This window comes from Aulonocara stuartgranti, assembly GCF_965226115.1.
Source record: "Aulonocara stuartgranti genome assembly, chromosome: 23".
NCBI lineage: Eukaryota > Metazoa > Chordata > Actinopteri > Cichliformes > Cichlidae > Aulonocara > Aulonocara stuartgranti.
The window spans coordinates 40,734,176-40,753,791 of NC_138958.1; the positions used below are offsets into that span (position 1 = coordinate 40,734,176).

General features: G+C 41.5%; 1 protein-coding gene and 1 long non-coding RNA gene across 2 annotated transcripts; one reads left to right on the forward strand and one right to left on the reverse strand.

Moving 5' to 3' along the window:
• Window positions 1-358: 358 nt before the first annotated feature.
• On the reverse strand, window positions 359-2,536 carry sox1b (SRY-box transcription factor 1b). The gene has a single exon (XM_082522796.1). The coding sequence runs from the start codon at window positions 2,089-2,091 to the stop codon at window positions 1,033-1,035; it is 1,059 nt and encodes a 352-aa protein (XP_082378922.1). The 5' UTR covers window positions 2,092-2,536; the 3' UTR covers window positions 359-1,032.
• Window positions 2,537-9,158: 6,622 nt separating this feature from the next.
• LOC309699894 lies at window positions 9,159-12,844 on the forward strand. The gene is made up of 3 exons (XR_014274527.1): window positions 9,159-9,171; window positions 12,540-12,587; window positions 12,775-12,844. It is a non-coding gene; the product is annotated as an uncharacterized lncRNA (long non-coding RNA).
• The last annotated feature ends 6,772 nt before the right edge of the window (window positions 12,845-19,616 follow it).

Consider the following 19,616-nt stretch of genomic DNA (forward strand, 5'->3'; position numbering starts at 1 on the left):
GATCATGTTTTTATCAGAGGAGAAATCATCTATTAAAAACGCCGAGACTAATTCAAGGCATGCTATTATCAAAGTCACCTCTGTGGTTAGGAAACAGGCGTGCGTGCAACGTATTAATTATTATTTATTTCTTGTTTTGTGCATTTTTTGACCAGATTTGTTTTTCCCCGTCTACTTTAACGTTAATCCAGCCATACAAGGACGATCATGTGTCGTTATATCCTAACAATACAGCCGATGTAGATAACCAGGAATTCTCAGAGCAGTTTAAATATGCAGACATTAAACACACCACGAGCTTTCTCCAAGACAGAAGAAATTCTTTAAAATTTATTAAACTCGGCGCATATTCGTTTCCTCTTTAACCCCGCCCCCTCCCTCAAAAGAAAAAGAAATTGCGCATTTTTATAAATTATGTACAATTGCATAAAAGCGTTTTCAGTAGGCCTATTTATTCACAATTTACAAGATTTTACAACAACAAAAACAAAATTCAAATTACACCGACTGACTCACATGTTTACAAGCATTAAAACTGGAAATCATTTTTAAAAACTGCAGCCTAGAAACTTTTTTTCTCTCCTTAGTCTTCTTCTCCAACACATCTTCCATTCCCGCCCTCCGCTCATTTTTCGGACAGCTTTTATGGATCCCTTAAACACACCGCTGGTGCCTTTAATTCCACAGAAAAGTCGGGAAAAAAATAACCTTCAAATCGCACCAGCACTTCACGGATTATAATTTAAATCGTGTGAAAAAAATAAAAAACAAAACAAAAAAAAAACACTTGGCATGCTCTGTTCCAGAGAGCGATAGTGAACCGTGTGCGCTTTCCTTTAAACTCGGACAGACAGAAGAATCCATCACTGAAAGAAAAAAATATAATAACGATAAAAAAAAGTTTGTTCAAAGTGATTGCATTTTTATGGCTATAACGGCCTATAATTTACAATTCATCAGCAGCTCGTGCCCACATCTAGAGTGTAAATATTTGGTTGTGGTTTGTGGTGCTTGCAGGACATGTGGGGGAGTTTAAATGTGGGTCAGAGGAACCGTCCCGTTTACCGGAGTGGAGCCGCTGCTCTGGTAGTGCTGCGGGTGGAGCACGTGCAGTCTGCTCTGAACGGAGGAGTCCCCCGCCACCTCACCGGTCGGCAGATACATGCTGATCATGTCCCGCAGGTCCCCCGTGGGGCACGGCGGCGGTGCGCGCGCGGTGGACACCGGCGGGCTCACGCTCGGCTCAGATTTCACGAGAGACCCCAAAGTGCCGCCGATGGCCCCGGACACCGGAGACACGCCGGAGCTTTGGTGCTGGTGGGTGTAGCCGGTGATGCCACCGTAGCCCGGCGGAGACGCGCTCATGTAGCTCTGAGAGTTTGAGATGGGGCTGTAAGATAAGGCGCTCATGTCGTACCTGTGCACGGGCTGCGGGTTGTGCGGGTGGTGGTGCGGGTGATGGTGCGGGTGGTGCGGGTGAGCCCCGGTGCCCGGGTGTTGCGTGTACGCCAGCTGCGCCTCCTGCATCATGGCGTGAGCCGCCGCCGCTGCCGCCGCCACCTGGCCCGAGTACGCGCCGTTGGCCCAGCCGTTCACGTGCGTGGCGTAGCCTGCGTTTGGCCCCGCGTGCCCCCCTCCGGGGCTCTCCAGCCGCTGCCCGCCGCCCATCCCCACAGCCGCTGAGGAGCCGAGGAGCCCGCCGGCCAGCGAGTATTTGTCCTTCTTCAGCAGCGTCTTGGTCTTTCTCCGCGGCCGGTACTTGTAGTCCGGGTGTTCCTTCATGTGCATGGCCCGGAGCCGCTTCGCCTCGTCGATGAACGGCCTCTTCTCCGCCTCCGTCATCACTTTCCACTCGGCGCCGAGCCGCTTGCTGATCTCCGAGTTGTGCATCTTGGGGTTCTCCTGTGCCATTTTCCTTCGCTGACCCCGGGACCACACCATGAAGGCGTTCATGGGTCTCTTGATCCTCTCCTGTGGGACTTTGCCTCCGGCCCCCCCGCCTCCGCCTCCCGCGTGTCCCCCCGGGTTGGACGGGTTGGTCTGGGGCACCACGGGGGAATGTAAGTCCGTTTCCATCATGATGCTGTACATTCACCTCGTCTTTGTGGGACACCAGTCAAACACGAAGAAACATTCAGGCTGGCCCGCGCGCGCAGCAGCTAAACCTCCGAGGGAGAGATGGATGAAGAGTGAAAGAAGCAGAGAGAGGGGATGAAATCCGCTCAGAGGTAAACCTGCTCCCGCACTTCCTCCGTTTTCACCTCTTTTTTTCTTCCTCTTTTTTCTCCCCCCTCTGTCATCCACGAGCGCAGACAAGAATGGAAACCGCTTGTTTGAGCTTACTTTGGTTGAAGCTGTAGTGGGGAAAAGTTACCGGAGCGTGCCCGGGCCGCGCGCTTTGACAGCAGCTAAATGAGCGCGAGACGGCCAATGGAGAGGCTCGAGCGCAGACGTGATTTGCATGCAGGGAGGGGGGGCTCGAGGTTCTGGTGACGTCGGAGCGCGAGACCTAAAAATTACTCCCTCTGTCATCTGTTTTTTTTTATGTGTGTGTGTGTGTGTGAAAGAGAGAGAGAAAACACACAACATACAAACAGTTTAATTCCGGTAATTTTTGCGCACGTGCTCTTGCTTCAAACAGGCTGATTTAATCAGTGTTTACGATAAAAACAAGACGCCGTCAGGGCAAATTCACGCCACAAGCAAGTACGAATATAATACTAATATTAATAATTAATAACAACAGATTCACAGGCATCATATAAGCGTGTTAGCCCGCTGCTTACGGCCAGTGAAAACTACAAAGCAGAGCGCCTTCAGCTGCGTGTTTAGCTTTCCCGTTTAGCCGCAGCGCTATGAGATTTAATCCTTTGCTAAGTATTATACATTTAACCTAAATGGTCCCTAAAAAGCTCACCCCCACCATTTTTTTGCCTCTCATTCAGAGCCACAGGTGCTTTTCTGTTGTGCCCGTTGCTAGGTAACAGGTGAGTGACGCCCGGAGCACGTGCCATACAAAGCAGCATCTTTTGTTTGTTTCACCGGCGCTCCCGTGGCGAGCACGCACGAGAGGAAAAAGAGGAGGAGGAGGGAGGCCAGAAAACAAAAACTACAGTAATCCCATAATAAACGTTGGAAATGTTAGAGGCTCTTAATGAAAGCATTTTAATAAACTAATGAGGTCTAATAATAATAATACTAATAATAATGACGACGCTGTCAAGCAGCGGCAGGCCTGCTGCATTAGGCCCCAGATCTTCTTCCAGGCTCCTGCTTTTGCAGAGATCATTATATATATATATATATATATATATATATATATATATATTCCCCTCTGAATAACTGTTCATAAATTCCTACAAATGCACAAGTCACGTTTTTTAGGGCTTCCACAAATAATCATAATCTGCACATTACTGCGTCTATTAATTGTTTGGTCAGAAAAATGTAATAAAAAAAGCCCATCATAGTTTTCCTGAGCTGACTACTCACAGACCAAAAGGGAAAGATATTCAGCTTAAATGTAAGCATCTGAAACCCAATAGAGAAATAATTCAAATAATTAATCAACAGGAGCTAAAAGGAGTGCAATTTATTTGCATTTGAATCTGTTTTTGGGCCCATGTGGTAGCTCCGAAGCCCTAAAATAGAAAAAAGAAAGAACACATAACAGACAGATAACATTAACATTTCAATTTGCTGTTAGGTATTCCGGTCTCCTCCTGCTTCCCTGGCTTCCCATCATGTGCAGGATCTTTTCATCCCTCTGGGATTATGCTCCCAAGTGGCATCTGTCAGGTGCTGCCCGCCTCTCAGCGAGCTGCTAAACTATATTGGCATGTTGGCACGGCTGGATTTTCCTGTCTCGCTCCCTTGTACCAGTTGGGTATAGTGCTGTTAAGTGGCTTGTGTGATCTGTTTAGCGCTCACTGTGAAATCTCTCTGCTTTTTCTCTTTCTTTTTTTCATGCTTCCAGCACACACACACACACACACACACACACACACACACACACACACACACGCACACACACACACACGCGCGCGCACGGATGAGCACATTTAAATCCAGCAGAGGAACTCTTTGAGAAATCACATCAAAAGAATTGACAGAAATATTTCCCATTGAACAAATAATAATATCCTGTCAGTGAATGCACTTTGTGCTATTTTCTGATCTATTCATTTATTGATTTTGCAGCAGTGAGGGAGAGGGACTTTGTCACATACTGAGGGCTCACCTGACAGCTGATAGAGATTAAAACTCTTTGAAAGATTCTTTGTTGGGGGACATTTGGATGGTTTCATTTACACGAAAAAGGCCGCAAGGACACTGCTCCCACCCTGTCTGTTACTCCATCATCAGTTAATTGGTCCCGTGTGCTGTCTTACTGCAGGTGAATTACCTGCTCCAGGTAAAAGCAGCCCCTTGGATATCCCCGAAGGAAATCTGGTCTGCTTCTGATTGTCAACGAGCACCATGTTTAGTAGCAAACATTATTGCTGCTGTTTTTTTTTTTTCCATCTGTGACATAATTAAAGCTTGTTTGCATGCACATCAAAAGTGCAATTAGAGAATGATTAAGGCTATTTTTTTAACAAGTTGCACATGCTCAGAGGAATATTTGAGGGCCTGGTGAAGTGTGTCGCTGTTATAGAGATCCACTTTTCTTCATTGTAGTGAAAATTTGATCTACTGGAGTCACTCTGTATTATTTGGAGAACTATTTATATGTGACCTTGAACCATATGAAGTTAGAAAAGCCAGTGCAGGTGCCTTCACAATACTAATCCAATGTATCTTTATTTTTCCGTCCCTGACTGAGCCTGATTTCCAAACCTAATCAGGTATTCTCTTCATATTAATCTTCATTATCAGGTTATTCTGAAAAACAATTTGTGTTATATATTCAAAAAGCACAGAACTGGAAGTGGAAACAAATGAACAGTTCATCCATCTTTTTTCTTAAGCCATGTCAGTTTTTTTTCTTTGGTAATTTTCTTTAACTTTATTATTATTATTAAAAAAGATAAGGGTAGCTTGCTGGAGTTTGTTTTCCCTGCTGTGCCATGGAAACAGGGGTAAATGGTGACTAAGTAAATAGCTGCTGTGTTTTGCATGCATGTTTAATTGTTATTAAGGAGCCAGTGGACAAAAATAATGTGATGAAATAAAGAACTGACTCATATCAGGTTATCCAAGTGAAGCTTTATAGTATTTACAGAAGGTTAACAACATGTTAAGATTCCAGGTGGTGTAGATGTAACTGAGGGAGTGTATTGACATATGTATTGCCCTAATAACTCCTGTCAATGCAACAACTTGTGTATTATAAGTGAGGCTTTGTGCTGGCTGTGTTAAAGCTCACCAGCTCCTCAACTGTTTATTGTGCCGCTGAATAGGAAGAGAATGTTAACAAATTAAAGATGTGAGAGTGACAGAGAAAGCATGGATAATGTAGCTTGAATCATGCAGTTTCATTTTTGATAAGGCAGCGTGTGACATCCACAATCATACATTATCTGCAGAAACCCGGAAGGATACAAGTAGTTTGTTCAGTGTCTCAGTGGAAGAGTTAGCAGTTAGTGAAACAGTTTAAAGGAACCTGAGCAACATTTATGTGGTTTTTAGCCATCAAAACTCCTGAGTTTGTGTGTTCAGTAATCCTGTTGTCTTGAGGTGGCAGATGATGTTGATGAGATGCAGTTCTTCATTTTCAAGCTTCACTTCAGATCAGTGAAAGTCTGCAACAGACAGAGCAGTTTAGCAAACTTGATAGAAGGGGGGTGGGGAACAAAGCACTTTAAAAGAGGAAGCACAAAAACAACAGCTTCATTCAGACAGTTTCCCTCATTTTATACTATTATTACTGCTCTTGATATGAGCGCTGCTGTCCTGACAAGCTCAGCTAATCTAAATAAATAAATAGCCTTTCCTCAAAATCACATTCAAAAGTCATGGCCAAAGTTACAGCTTGGTTGGGTTTATTTCCCCCCCCCCCCCTAGTTTTGTGAATAAAAAAAAAAGATGAGTGTTTTCCCTGGAACATTTATCTCTTCAGTGGTTTAAAATTAGACTAGATGCTTTCCCATCATCAAAATCCTTCACATTTCTAACAAATTGAATGCTTAAACATACTAAACACTAAAATAGCAAAAGTCCTCTGTATAAGCGAAATGACATTATTAAAATAGTTTGCACTGGTTCAATTACCTGAAAGTTGGTGCACATGAATATTTTTTATTTTTGTACTTAAAATTAAAAATTGCATATGCATGTATCCAGCAGCTGCTGGATTTTAAGCAGACAGCAGCACTGAGTGAGCCTGGACAGGCTGGAAATATCCAGACTGCTCTGACGGATATTGTTTGTGTCAGGGCAGCCAGCGGGCCGATAGCACAGTGCAGGAAGCTCTGCTGTAGGTCGACTCTGGATTTTTGGAAAGTGAGACTTTCAGATGTGGGATTAAAACAATTATTCAGTTTTTCAAGTTTATAAAAGCCAAAAAGGAATAATGAAACACTGGATGACTTCTTGTGTTATCAGACATGTTTTTTTTTCTTTCAATAAGCGCATTCACTGCTGTATTTTGTTATGTTTTTTTTTTCTGTTTCATGGTCTATATATTAAAAATCTATGTGTATGCACTTTCAGACAGAGGTAATTCATGTAAAAGATGTTTTTTGTGCTGTCAGAAACCCTCATTTCGTCAGATGATGATCACTCTGTAGTCAATACAATATGTTCACAACTACGAAGGAAGTTCAACATAGTCAGATTTGCTTTGTGTTAGCTATCTTAACAAAGCTTAAACCCCAGTCAATCAACACAGCTTTCTTTGTTAACCCAGCTTTCTGCTTCAGCCTATGTTAAAAGAATTGACATAACTACTGTGACGCCATCCACTAGTTTCTGAAGTCCTGTTTTGAAGGCTCAAGATCAGCTTCCACTGCCGGCATGCCAAACACAGCATAACCAAGATTTACAAAATAGGAAGTTTTTTTTAATTCAGCAGAAGCTGAACGAGTGACTGAGATCATGAAATTCGTGAGCAAAATGTTTAGCAGAGATATTGTCATTAGAATGGGTGATAGAGATTTTACAAGATTATTAAAATATAACAGCAAAATGCAACACTGGTGCACTGGTGATGATAATCACAACCACGCATCAGTCGCAATCACAAAGAAGATTGTCTCAAGTTCTCTTTATTTTGCTGCTCCCAGTGTTTTTTATTTGCTGCTCTCAGCTGCACATTAAAGCTCTGAAAGTTGATTTAGCCCAGTAAAATCAGACTTTATGCTCCACATAGGTCGCTAACCTATCATTCTCACTTCATAGTACAACAGACTGGAACCTTTACTTGGTAGACTTTACCTTTCGATGCTCCTCAGCAACGTTTTTAGAACTTTAAGTTACTAATTGTATCAAAGACACTTTCCATTATCCTCATCTTTTTATAAAACATACAATAATATTGCAAAAAGGGAATTTAAAAGATATCCCAATCTGTTTAGCTCTACTTAATACATCATATCGATCTCACTCCTGCGCAGAGCACATGATCAGATATTTTTTAGATAAAACAAGGTGTTAAGGATATTATTTCTATCTGCTTTTAGGCCTGAAGTCTCTAACCTATAAGTCCAAGAACACACACACACACACACACACACACACACACACACACACACACACACACACACACACACACACACACACACACACACACACACATTCTAACAGAATCAAAGGCATTTCTTCTGTGCAGCAGCCGACCCGGTGGGTTTGTTTAAGGCTCACTGTCACAGCAAACTGTCAGCTCTACTGGAGCTCAGCAGCTCTGACTGAACAGACAGTACACAAACACACACATGCATGCTTGCATACAGTATGAATACACAGCTGGAAGGTATGACATATGTTAAGTGTTTAGAACAATTGTTAAGAAAAACCTCCTGGCATAGTCGAATTAAGCTTTTCTTTAAAGAAAATGCTAGCGCCGCTTCAGATATGTTATCTAGTCATGGGCTGGCTCGTCATATAAAAGGAGCTACAGTATCACATCAGATGTTGCTTTGTTTTCTGAAAGCTTCATTTTTTCTACATCTATTAAGAGGCAATATTTACATATATATTTTGAATACTTTTAGAGCATTTTTTTCTGCTCATGTGAAAAAACACACACACGGGGGGCAGGGGTGTTATTTTAGCTGAAAAGGTACTCGTAGTAACAATGCGTACAGGTGCAGAGACACCTGCTGCAGTCGGGGGCTGTGTTCTGTATGGTTGGACTATTGTAAATTATGGTGAACATTCAACAGTTGCTTTTATTTAGATAATTCCTTATCATCCTGATAAGTTATTACAGAATGCTTTTATTTTGAAAACCTTAATACCAATCAAGAATTTAAATGACAACATATAGTGGGATTTTGTTAGTGTTTTGTGTACTGATTCTTAGCAAAATACAAACGATTTAGATCATCTGTAAAGACTCATACATGCAAGCTGAATGATTGGAAGATGGAACATTCTGACTTGTCTACAAGAATTTGCCAACTACTCGCTGAGCAGCAGTGAAACTTGTAATATATGAGGCAAAAGGAAACAGAGACCATTTGTCTTACTGCTGGAACATACGCATAAAAAATGGGACAACTTTTACTTTGAAAGCGAGTGGTCTCAGTTTCCTCTGTGCCTCACCTTTTTTTTTTTTTTTTTTAACTAATGCTTAGTGACCAGTTGATGAGATGTATACTCTGCTGCACCATATACCTATCTGCACCACTGTTACACCAGCAATGGCCAGCATCAACCACTTTACTACAAACTGGGAAATACAAATTTTTCCCTATAGCGACCGGTGGTTGCTGAATGGTTTCTAAGCCTGTGTGACTGGGAGCTAAAATCTATAGACTCTCTTAGCCCCTGCCCACTGAGGCTAACCTTTACATCACATGAAGGTATCATTTTGTAATACCAATGATAGAGCAACGACATGCATTCAGTGTTGCCAACTCCTCAGTAAGGAAAATCGCTATTGGTTGTCCTAAAAGTCGCTAGAAGTCGTTAAATGACGTCATCGCCTAATTTGCATAATTGGTCATGCTAATCTAATTGTAACCTATGTTGTTGGAGAGAGAAATAACATCGTGGAAGAGACATAAAGTGAGTAAAAAACGTCCTAAATGCATTTAGAGTTTATTTAGAACTACAAATTAAATTTCTTTTAGCAATTATTGTTTTTTTTAATGTCATAATTCCAACCCTGCTCCTTTACCCGGGCTTGGACCGGCAAAAGTGACCCGAAATTGGCACTCTGATGGAGTTACTTTGTGTGTGTGTGTTTATAAGTAGTTTTAAACCTTGTGATCCACAAAACAGCATAAGAGTAAAAGAGTAAAAGAAGAACTGACTGCGTTACAGCACCCGCTGCTTGTTGAGAGTAAAAGCGATACGCGCTTTCACGTCTTTTTTAGCGACTTTTTTTCTAAAAAAAAGTCGCTAAGGGGTCTGAAAACTCGCTAAATATAGCGACAAAGTCGCTAAGTTGGCAACACTGCATGCATTTCCCTTTCCTTGTGTGGACAATAACGAGTTACGCCCAGGCATGTCTGACAGCGAAGTTCACGCGTTAGCCTCTGACGATTTAGAAAAAGGATCTGCTGTAATGACCTCCAACAAAGCACGATGCTTTCCAGTATATGTAAGAACATTGTTCCTGTCAAAAGGTAGAAACAACAGACTTGAGGTGAGTATAACCAGGATATGAAAAGTATATCGTAAAGTATAACTTTTTAAAAAAAATTTCTACATTTTTAAGCTGCTTGGTGTAACTTATATAATTGCACTGAGAAAAACTTGACTAACTCATTATTGAACTTTAATACTTAGTAGGCTAATACACAAATAAATCAAGACTTTTTTTTCTTTGTAGACTGATGGGGTACTGGAGCATTTGTGCAAAGTGTGTGGCACTGATAGCGATCTCAAATATTAAAATGTGATAGGCGTCTTTCCCAGACTGTTTCAGCACATTTTTCTGATTGCTGATTGGTCTTGGCCAGTATACTTGTGATCCCCCACGTCCCCACCACCACCACCAAAACACTGTGCCATGTTCCAGTGAGATGGGCTGAATTTATGCACAGACAGATACAATGCAGTCTGTGATTTTGTCTTATGGGTGTTGCCCTTTGGTGGTTACCAAAGCCCCCTGGACAGCACAAATGTAGGAGTTACGACTGACACTCAAATGCAGTTTTTAACCAAATAAACGAGGAAAAAAATGTTTGCAAATGTGCAAATATTAGCACGAGTAAAAGAATTTAACATGGCTGCATTATATGTCATGTGAGTTATTTAAAACTGATGTATTCATTGTTACTGTTACAGGTTTCAGAACACTGGAGAATCACAGACTTTGTTCGGATACTACGGCCGCTTCACTGAAATGTTCTAAGCTGTGAAATTGGAAGAAAGTCTACAAATTCCTGAACTAAGTACAGTTTAATGATGATTACTGAGAGACAATGCGAGCACTTTAACTTCTCTTCGCTCCACTAGCAATTGGCGGCATCATCAAGCTTTGACTTCAAGGTTTTGAAATTCACTTTCTTTAATAACTTGCATGAATAAATTAACCAGTTGCAACCATCCAGTTCCAGCCATCTCCACAGAGACTAACATCATCTTTCTTCCATCCATTTCCCCCCACCCCATTTTCAAGTGTCAGAGTAAAGTGGCCTGGTGTACCGAACACTGTTAAGCATTTGCACTCATCATTTAATCATCACACCTCGTCCTTTGATTGATGCCTAATGAATGCCTGGGGTCTCGGTTTACAAGACGATTGCTAACAGAGCCTTGCTAATGGGTTTTGCCTGTCTGGCAGACAGCTAAGGGTGCAGGCAGAGAAGTCCGCATTTACACTGGAGCTTTAAAACCATTTACTCTAACATTTCTAATACAGATGTTGGACACTTAAAGTCACATATCCTGAGCCTTTCTTTCCGGTCAGGTCCGTTTGCATAAAATAAAACAGTTTTCAGCTCAGTGTAAACAAGACCACAGGTCACCTCTTTTCAAATACTTGAACAATTAGCAGCCACATCACTTTTTGCTAATGGGATCTAGCAGCAATGACCAGAAACTTGCTTTGAGCTTTATATCTCAAAAACAGCATGGAGATGCTTAGAGTGGAGATGCTCAGGCTGTGCCATTTCCCTACTCTTACTCTGGTCCACCTCTTGAGGACCCATCTGAACTTTTCAAAGAAAATGCTTAGAAAGACTTACTGAGCTGTGAACTGTGTAATTACTACAAATGATTAAGAGCCTTTGGTGGGAGTATGGGGGTGGAGGAAAAGCATGCAAACTTAAAAATAAAGTCCATTAAAGCCAACTGGTTATACTGCCGTACCAAATGTAAGAGCGCATGATTTCTGACTGACTTCATGTTTCAGCTTCAGATGAGCTTCTACATCGTAGCTGAGACCAAATGCTCTGTGAGGTGATCTGGATTTTTGCTCTAAACCAGGGAAATTACGCATTACGTGCATCCTTGACGCCTTACAAGCATTCTGAATGCATTTCCTTTCTTTAGAAAGGATTTGAAAAGACTGTTTCATATAACCTGCATTGTTTATGCTCTACAGTATTTACTTCTGTCGTTGGCACATTGTCTGGTTGCTTTTTTTCCTTTCCTCTCGTATTAACTGTACAAGATGTAGTCAAAGGTTGAACCTTTAGGCAGAAATTGATATTTTGCCTTCCATCTCAATGTTTGTCCAGCGTACAATGCAACCAGGCAAACAGGGACCTACTTAAGAAAAAGGTAGATCAAAAAAGACATAGTCCATTGTGCAATGAGCAATCAAAAACTGTTTCACAGGTGCAAAAGTCTTTTTTGCAGTAAGCAGGTGAGTATTTGCTTTTCAGACTCATGTTTAACTCTTTGTTTTTTTTTTAGTCTTGTCTGTCGGTGATAGGTTAGGATCGGGAATGTTGTGTTCCCAAACACAAGCAGGAAAGGAATGGGAAATTCATTAGCAGAAATTGTCAAACTCTAATGAGTAATTTCTGAAACGTGATGTGTAAAAACAGATTATTAAAAAAAAACATGATGCTGTTAATGTAGCAGCGATGATCAACATCCTGCTTTGACCTTTGGCACTTTCAGCTGAGCTATTCACATCGAGCCTTTATTTCCTCCATCGCTCTTCCATCTGCTGCAGGTGGGTCAAGCAGTGTTGATGCCGCGGCTACATTTTTATTTGTGCCCCCCTCCCTCATAACATCCCCCACATACCCACAACCCTCCACAGACACACACACACACACACACACACACACACACACACACACACACACACACACACACACCAGAATACACATTTAATTTAATTAGAGCATGCGTGGCCTCCCTCTCTGCCAGTATTGTCGAGGCGCTCGGGAGCAGCCAACACTATCACTGATTGCTTCTAGATAGGCAGAAATATGATTAGACCACGTGTTTGAGTTTGCCTGTTTGTGCAGGAACTGGGAAGAAATCTGATTGGGGTTTTGTCAGCGGTGAGAGCAGAGGTAAGCTGAAGGGTTGAGAAAGATGAGGAGATGATTGGAAGGATTGGAAAGAAGTATTTTTTAATTTAATGGAGGTCTAAGGTGTTTGTCGTATACTGTATAGAAATGTTAATCCCTGGGATTCATGACATAAGGTGCTTTGCAATCAGCGTTTACTAAAAAGAAACTAAAACTGTGTGCTGAGAAGCAGTACAGGATTCTTGCAAGAAACAGCATCATAGAGATGGCTTTAAAACAATCATCACATTTTTGCTCAGGCAAGCAAGAAGGTCAGACTCAGCCACACTCCTGGTAAATCAGCTCTTTATGAAGTGAACTAGCAAATCCCACATGGAGTTCTGCATTTAAGTAGTGCTATATGTGTTGACACTGATGCCTGCTCTGTTGTTCTGTCTGCTCACATTTCTACATATGTGTGCATGGAAGGGCACAGAGGTCCCAGAAAAGACTGCAATAGCCACAAGATATAAATAGCTGCAGATGGAAACTACTACTCCTGAAAGAATCCTGCATTTGTAAGGCCACTCCTGTAGCTCTTACATGATCAGAGGGAAGTTGGAGGAAATGGTAAATGAAGAGTGGAAGGATCAGGAGGAGGAAGAGCACAGAGGGGGAGGAAGGAGATCCTTAACCTCTTATTATTAGTTTGATTTTCAAATGGACAGGAGGTAAACATGAAAGCCTTGATTCTTTGTATAATAAGATTAGTGTTATTAAAGGGAGAAGGGCAGATAGAAAGGAGCGAGGGAAGAATAAAGAAGTGACCTTTGAAGAACAAGGTAAGGAGAGAGGGAGGAACCCTGCTGAGGAGTGGTGAAAAGAGAGAAAAGGGAAGTGTGTGTGTGTGTGTGTGTGTGTGTGTGTGTGTGTGTGTGTGTGAGAGAGAGAGAGAGAGAAAGAGAGAGACGGGGGGAGGGAGGGAGGGCGGGGATGGAGTGACCCGGCGAAAACAGATTAGTCGGCCATGAAGAGGATTACCAGCAATGATAGTCCCTCAGAGAGCAGTCAGTCTCAGCCAATGCAAACACACACACACACACACACACACACACACACACACACACACACACACACACACACACACAATGAACACATCAAAGTGATCAGCATCAGTTCAACCTGTCTGGTTAATGCAAACACACACATATCTGTCAGAATACACAAAGCACATCCACTGCACACACAGTGTGAAATCATGATGCATGCTGGAACCTCGCTTTCATTCCACTGCTCAAATCCAGCAGCTGAATTCTTTTTTACGACAGGGTTTTTACAAAAAAACCAACTGTTTGCTGCTTTAAACGACTCAACGGGTGGGCTCAGCTCAAGTCTCCTGGGAGCTACCGGTCAGGTTGTTCTCTCCTATATGCAGATCAAAATTTGTTTTTTCTAAACTTTCAGAACTTGCAATCATAATCCAAGGTAAGAGCTTTAAAGTGGGGATGTAAAAGTAAGAGAAGCAAAGTAAGTACCTACAGTAGATGGTGGTTGGCACACCCTAGTTTGGCCCTTTTCAACACAGAACTACAGTCAATGCAAATGTCAAAGTTGGATTATCTACTTTTCAAATAATAACCAAACGTAAAGTAAGACACGTTAACTGAGACTACACACCATTAATCGTAGAATATGGATCTCAGTACTGTCAGTGCATTCACCTCTTTCATTTCCCTGGGACAACGTGACGTCACAGGTGTGAGTGCAAGAACTGCAGTGTAGTACTTCCTCCAGAGGAGGTGGATGCATCAGCAATTCTGAGATTCATATCCTCCTATGAGATCTGATTTTTCCCCCCTATTGTAAATCATGAATGAATGAAAGAAATTAACTAGTTCTGCATGACATTCAGGATTTACTTTTTGTTTGTTTGTTAACAAAACTGCTGAAGTTAAATGAGTCCAGCTCACTGTTGGTATAACACATATGCAATGATATCACAAGCACAGCGCTACTTTCATACACACCCTGCCCCTACTTTCTCTGTCATCAGCAGAGAAAACAGCTGACTGCCAACAGATACCTCTCTCTCTCTCTGTGTGTGTGTGTGTGTGTGTGTGTGTGTGTGTGTGTGTGTGTGCGGTTAGTGCCAGTGGCAAAGAGCAGCTAATCCCACACAACCCCACTGTGGCCGAGTTTACCTGACACATCTGATTCTGTCAGCTGAAATCACAGTTGTTCTAACTTTATGTTAACTTACCAGTTTATGAGGTTGTGGAGTACGGTGTGTGTAAAAACATATTAATTTATTCACTTGACAAATGTTTGGCTAACAACATGCATTTGAGGAGACATGATTTAACATTTTATTAAGAAAAAACAAGATTAATTATGAAATCTACTTTTTTTTTTATGTCTATTAGAACACAAATTCACATCTAATGAAATTAAAGCCCACTTCTTTATCTACCTTTAAAAAAACATGCAATACAGTGAAAAAGTAAAAGAAAATAAGTCATAAAGTTCAAATTACAATTTAAAAATGGTGACATTTACAAATTAGCTGTCTGATTTATTAGTCTAAGTTTGTTTGACAAAGTAAGTTTGACATATTCTGATTTTTTTGGTAGGAGGTAAAGGTAGTAGGAATTTGAGAGTATGTAAAAACCGTGTATAATGAAAAAAGTATAGGCAAATATAGAAATTCAGCATACAGATGATAATGATCCTTTTTCCCAAACGCACAATTATAACTTAATTTTATTAACAAAGAAAATAATAATAAAAAGCAACACCAAAAACTCAATGAACTTGTGAAGCTGGGAGCGTATGGTCGGTTAGCAATCTTCAGTTGATTTGCTTTCTGAAAGCAAAAATCCATATAACTTATGAGGTCGGTCTGAGGGTCATCTTTGCCAATTTTAATAATGACTGGAAAGAAATTATGGGATGGGAAAAATGTCTTCAAATTAGACGCTTAGACACGACCTGATCCAAAAAATCCAGCAGTGGCTTGTTTGTGGAAAATTGGGCTCCTCTAAGCTTATTGATAAAGACACTATAAGGAAGTGTGAAGGTCATTATTTTCAAATAAAATTGTCCCCTACCCTCAGTACAAAGTAACACAATACCAGTTCTGTTATCTAAGAAAACAAATTTTAACATGAAGTAGATCATTTTCATTTGAAATTAAGTTTTTGGAGTATAAAGAAGTTGAAAATCATAATTATGTTTTTTTTCTCTTCTTTTACTTGTATATGAGGGGATCCACAAAAACCAGAGGGAGCCTGATATAAGTTATTACACGACCTGAAGAATATTAATAATTCATAACTATTTTTTTTCACCAGTCATTTCTATTAGTGTCCAGTAATGGACTGGTCAACTTTAAATTCATCCATCCATCCATCCATCCATTCGCTACCGCTTATCCTTTTCAGGGTCGCGGGGGGTGCTGGTGCCAATCCCAGCTGTCATAGGGCGAGAGGCGGGGTACACCCTGGACGGGTCGCCAGTCTGTCACAGGGCTAACACACAAGGACAGACAACCATTCATACTCACATTCACTCGCACATTCACACCTAGTGGCAATTTGGATTATCCAATTAACCTATCCCCACAAACTTTAAATTCAACATCACAAAATTCAGAAAAGGCCAAACCTACACACAAATCAATATCCAAATAAAATGATGAAGGGCAGGAGCCTGAAGCAGTTTTTCTTGCTGACATTTCTCTCTATCCTGCTGAGGGAAAGTTTTGATATTGGACCCCCCTCAGAGGAGGATGGGGGTCCTCTCTCTCCCCCTACACATCCTAAATGAGGGCTTTTTCGTAGCTGTTGGTAGGGGGTGTCCGCTCTGGGAAGAATGAGGACTTCCTGTGGAGGGCCTTTAAGTGTGGGGTTGAGGAGCCGCTACCTCACTCTCTCGCGCTCCCTTGCACTTGTTCTCAATGTCTCTTGCTCATCCTAAATGGGTTCAAGCTTCAAGCCAGGGCCAGCTGCTTTCAAAGACCCCAAAGAGCAGTTATCCCGCACCTGCCCTTTCCTCCCTTCTCTTGATAACCTTTTCTTCTTATTTTGTTCCTTCCCTATTCCTTTTCACTCCTGTCCTTCACTTAAGCGTTCTCTCCTCTTCCTCCCATTTATGTCTCTCTGTCTATCCTATTTGCTTCTCTTGGTGTTTCCACCTGGAGTTACACTATCTGCTTTCTGTCTGCTTTGTATGATTCTAGTTTGAGCATGCTAGAAGAGTGATTTTGAGTGAGATTTTTCCTAGCCCAGGGTTTCTTCGTTGGGCTTAAATCACCCCTTAAATGAAATCTGAGCTGTTGTCATATATTAACAAGCCACATGTTTCGCAACAATCTGTAAGTACATGCTCACATTTAAGAATCTGCTCCCAGGAATCCAATCCAAGACAACAGTTACGCTCTGAAAAACACCGATGTCATATTTAAGGCACTAGAGCTTTTGCACACCACGTAAGCTGTTCCTTTCTCTGATTCTGCATTGTGGTCACTTTCGGTGGTAATAAAACCATTTTGTTAAAGCTGAAAATCTGTGAAGGCCTACTTTTCTTCCTCATCACAAAATCAGCACTGAGAATTGAATGTATAAGTATAAGACACCAGCATTAATCTTCCCATGATCGTAAGATTCTTGACTAAAACTAAAAGACACCACATGGCTCTTGGCGAATGCACATAAATTTCCCCAATTCACTTCTTTCCATTGCCAGCTAACAAACCCAGCCATCAACAGTAGTCATAGTAGCTCTTTGCAGGGACCCTCTGCTACAACTTGGTGCAATTATTATATTTTTTTCGCCAATGATGTTGAGGCTTTTTGTAGTTTTTGTGAAAGCAGTGCTTATATGAGAACAGTTGTTGCATAATTATACAGATTCCCTGCTTTCAAAGCACGAAAATATACATTTACCTTCAGCAACTTATTAGCAAAAAAACTTCAACCATGCAAACACACACACACTGTCAGGCCTCAAAGGACCCTCCCTCCTTTAGAAGACGCAACATACCTTCCCTCATTTTACCAGCATCCATGCATCCATGACAATAAAGCAGCAGGTAGGCAAACTGAGAACTTTTCCTCCCAAATATCCATTTTGCCCTTGCAGTAACCAACGAGTCCATCAAGAGGCAAGAGACGCTTTGATTTGTACACTTTTTAAAAGCAATGTTTTCTGGATAGATAGAAGGTGAGCACAAAAGAATGGATGCCCGGTGCTGTCTCCATTATTCCTCATAAGTTCTTGTTTTTCCTAGTTAGATACATTTCCCACTACTTTTCCAATAGTCTGTGTATTGGCTAGCAGTGACAGATTGTCCCCTAGCACATCTTCGTTAGGTAGCTCCCACAGAGGTTTATATATCCATTAATGGCACAAACTTGGTTACGTGTTGGAGAACTAAACTCTGTCCCCGTTTTCAGTACCCATGACTTTTTCTTCTACTTCACTCCTTTTCCCAGTGCTTTCCTCCTGGGTTATTCTGAGCTCTTCCTAAAACCTCTTCTGGTGCTGCCTTGAATCAACTCCTCGGGCCTTCCCCGTTTGGTGTTCCTCCCATCTCTGATTCTTTCCAGTGCCACCACCGATGGCCGGCGTGGCTCTCCGCTCCCCTCCAACCAATACCGGGTTTTATTTAATTTGTCCATATAATAGACGTGAATGAACCCTGGGGTTTAGGGCTACACAGGCAGAGAAAGCAACAGAGGAGGGAGGGGCAGGGCGCTCAGCAATGTGTGTTAAAAGAGAAACAATAAGTGCCATTATTTTTGATTGGCTTCCCCTATTTGAAAATTACTTCCAAAGTGTGATGTCCTATTGTGGGAGCAGAATAACGCTGAACAATGTGGCAGGGGGCGGGAGCGAGAGGATAGTCTTATATACCCAGACTAATATTCAAGGGGGCTTTGGCTGATGCCGGCTGGCCCGCACTGGCTAACCCTGCAGTGCAGCACTGGGCCTGGGGTTAGGCTCATAATGGGATGCATTGGGAGGCCTTTAGTTCCCATTGTGGCAGCTATGTCAACAGAGAGGCCACTGGGAGCTGCCTGGCATGTGGAACGGAAAAAAGGCCCTTTATCCCCGTCTTTCTATGCTTCGTGTGTGTGAAAGAGGGAGACGTTATCACAGCAGTTCAGTGCACCAGCACAATCCATGTCCTTTTTTTACCCCATTAAAAGTCTGTTATAGACTGTAAAACGTGAACAAAATGTACCTATATTAAATATCTGTGCATGAGTCATTGCACTTACTATGCTACAGACTGTTTGGATGAAATTAACATATTTACTTATTGGTCTGTGAATTACAGTCCCCATTTTTAGGCAGCTAAAATGTTATGTCGTCAGGCCTAGAAGCAGTGTTGGTCAAGTTACTTGAAAAAAGTAATCAGTAACGAATTACTGATTACTTCCCCCAAAAAGTAATCCTGTTACTTTACTGATTACTTATTTTCAAAAGTAATTACTTAGATACTTAGTTACTTTTTAAAAACACGATTTACAACCTGAATAGGTGATAAAGCGATAGATCTTTCAGCCCAATTCTACTTTTTCTGCATAATCCATCATACAAAATGTAATCAAATGGAAAAGTATCTTTTTTTAAAACTTGTTTTATCAGTTTTAATCTTTTAACTTTATGCATCAAGCAAAAATTAAATTATATGCAACATTCTCTGACTGGAAGAAATTAGTTTAACATTTAAACCTATTTTCTGTACATTCCAGCACATAAAATAAAATATTTTTTGTGTTTACACTCAGTCTTTCAAATAGATGCAAGTAAAACACAGCAGAAAATAAATAAAATCAAAGACTAGCGGCCCTGTTGCTCTATTTTCACCTGTAAAGCAGGAGTGGGGTAGGCGGAGGTTTGCCCTGGTGCAGGTGTGCCGCAGCGGTCAGTGGAAGAATCCGTGAGTTTCTCTGTGAATTTCCCATTACGTCGTAGCGCACTCGGTGCTTGTTTAGGGTTCTTTTTCGCTGTAAAAATAAGTTTTCTTCCCACGCACAACGGACGCTAATGTTTTTGTCACTTTTTATGGAATCAAACTCAAAGTAA

What these genes read in the sequence shown, in the direction of transcription:
- sox1b (XM_082522796.1), bottom strand. Translation starts at nt 2,091, where the DNA reads ATGTACAGCATCATGATGGAAACGGACTTACATTCCCCCGTGGTGCCC.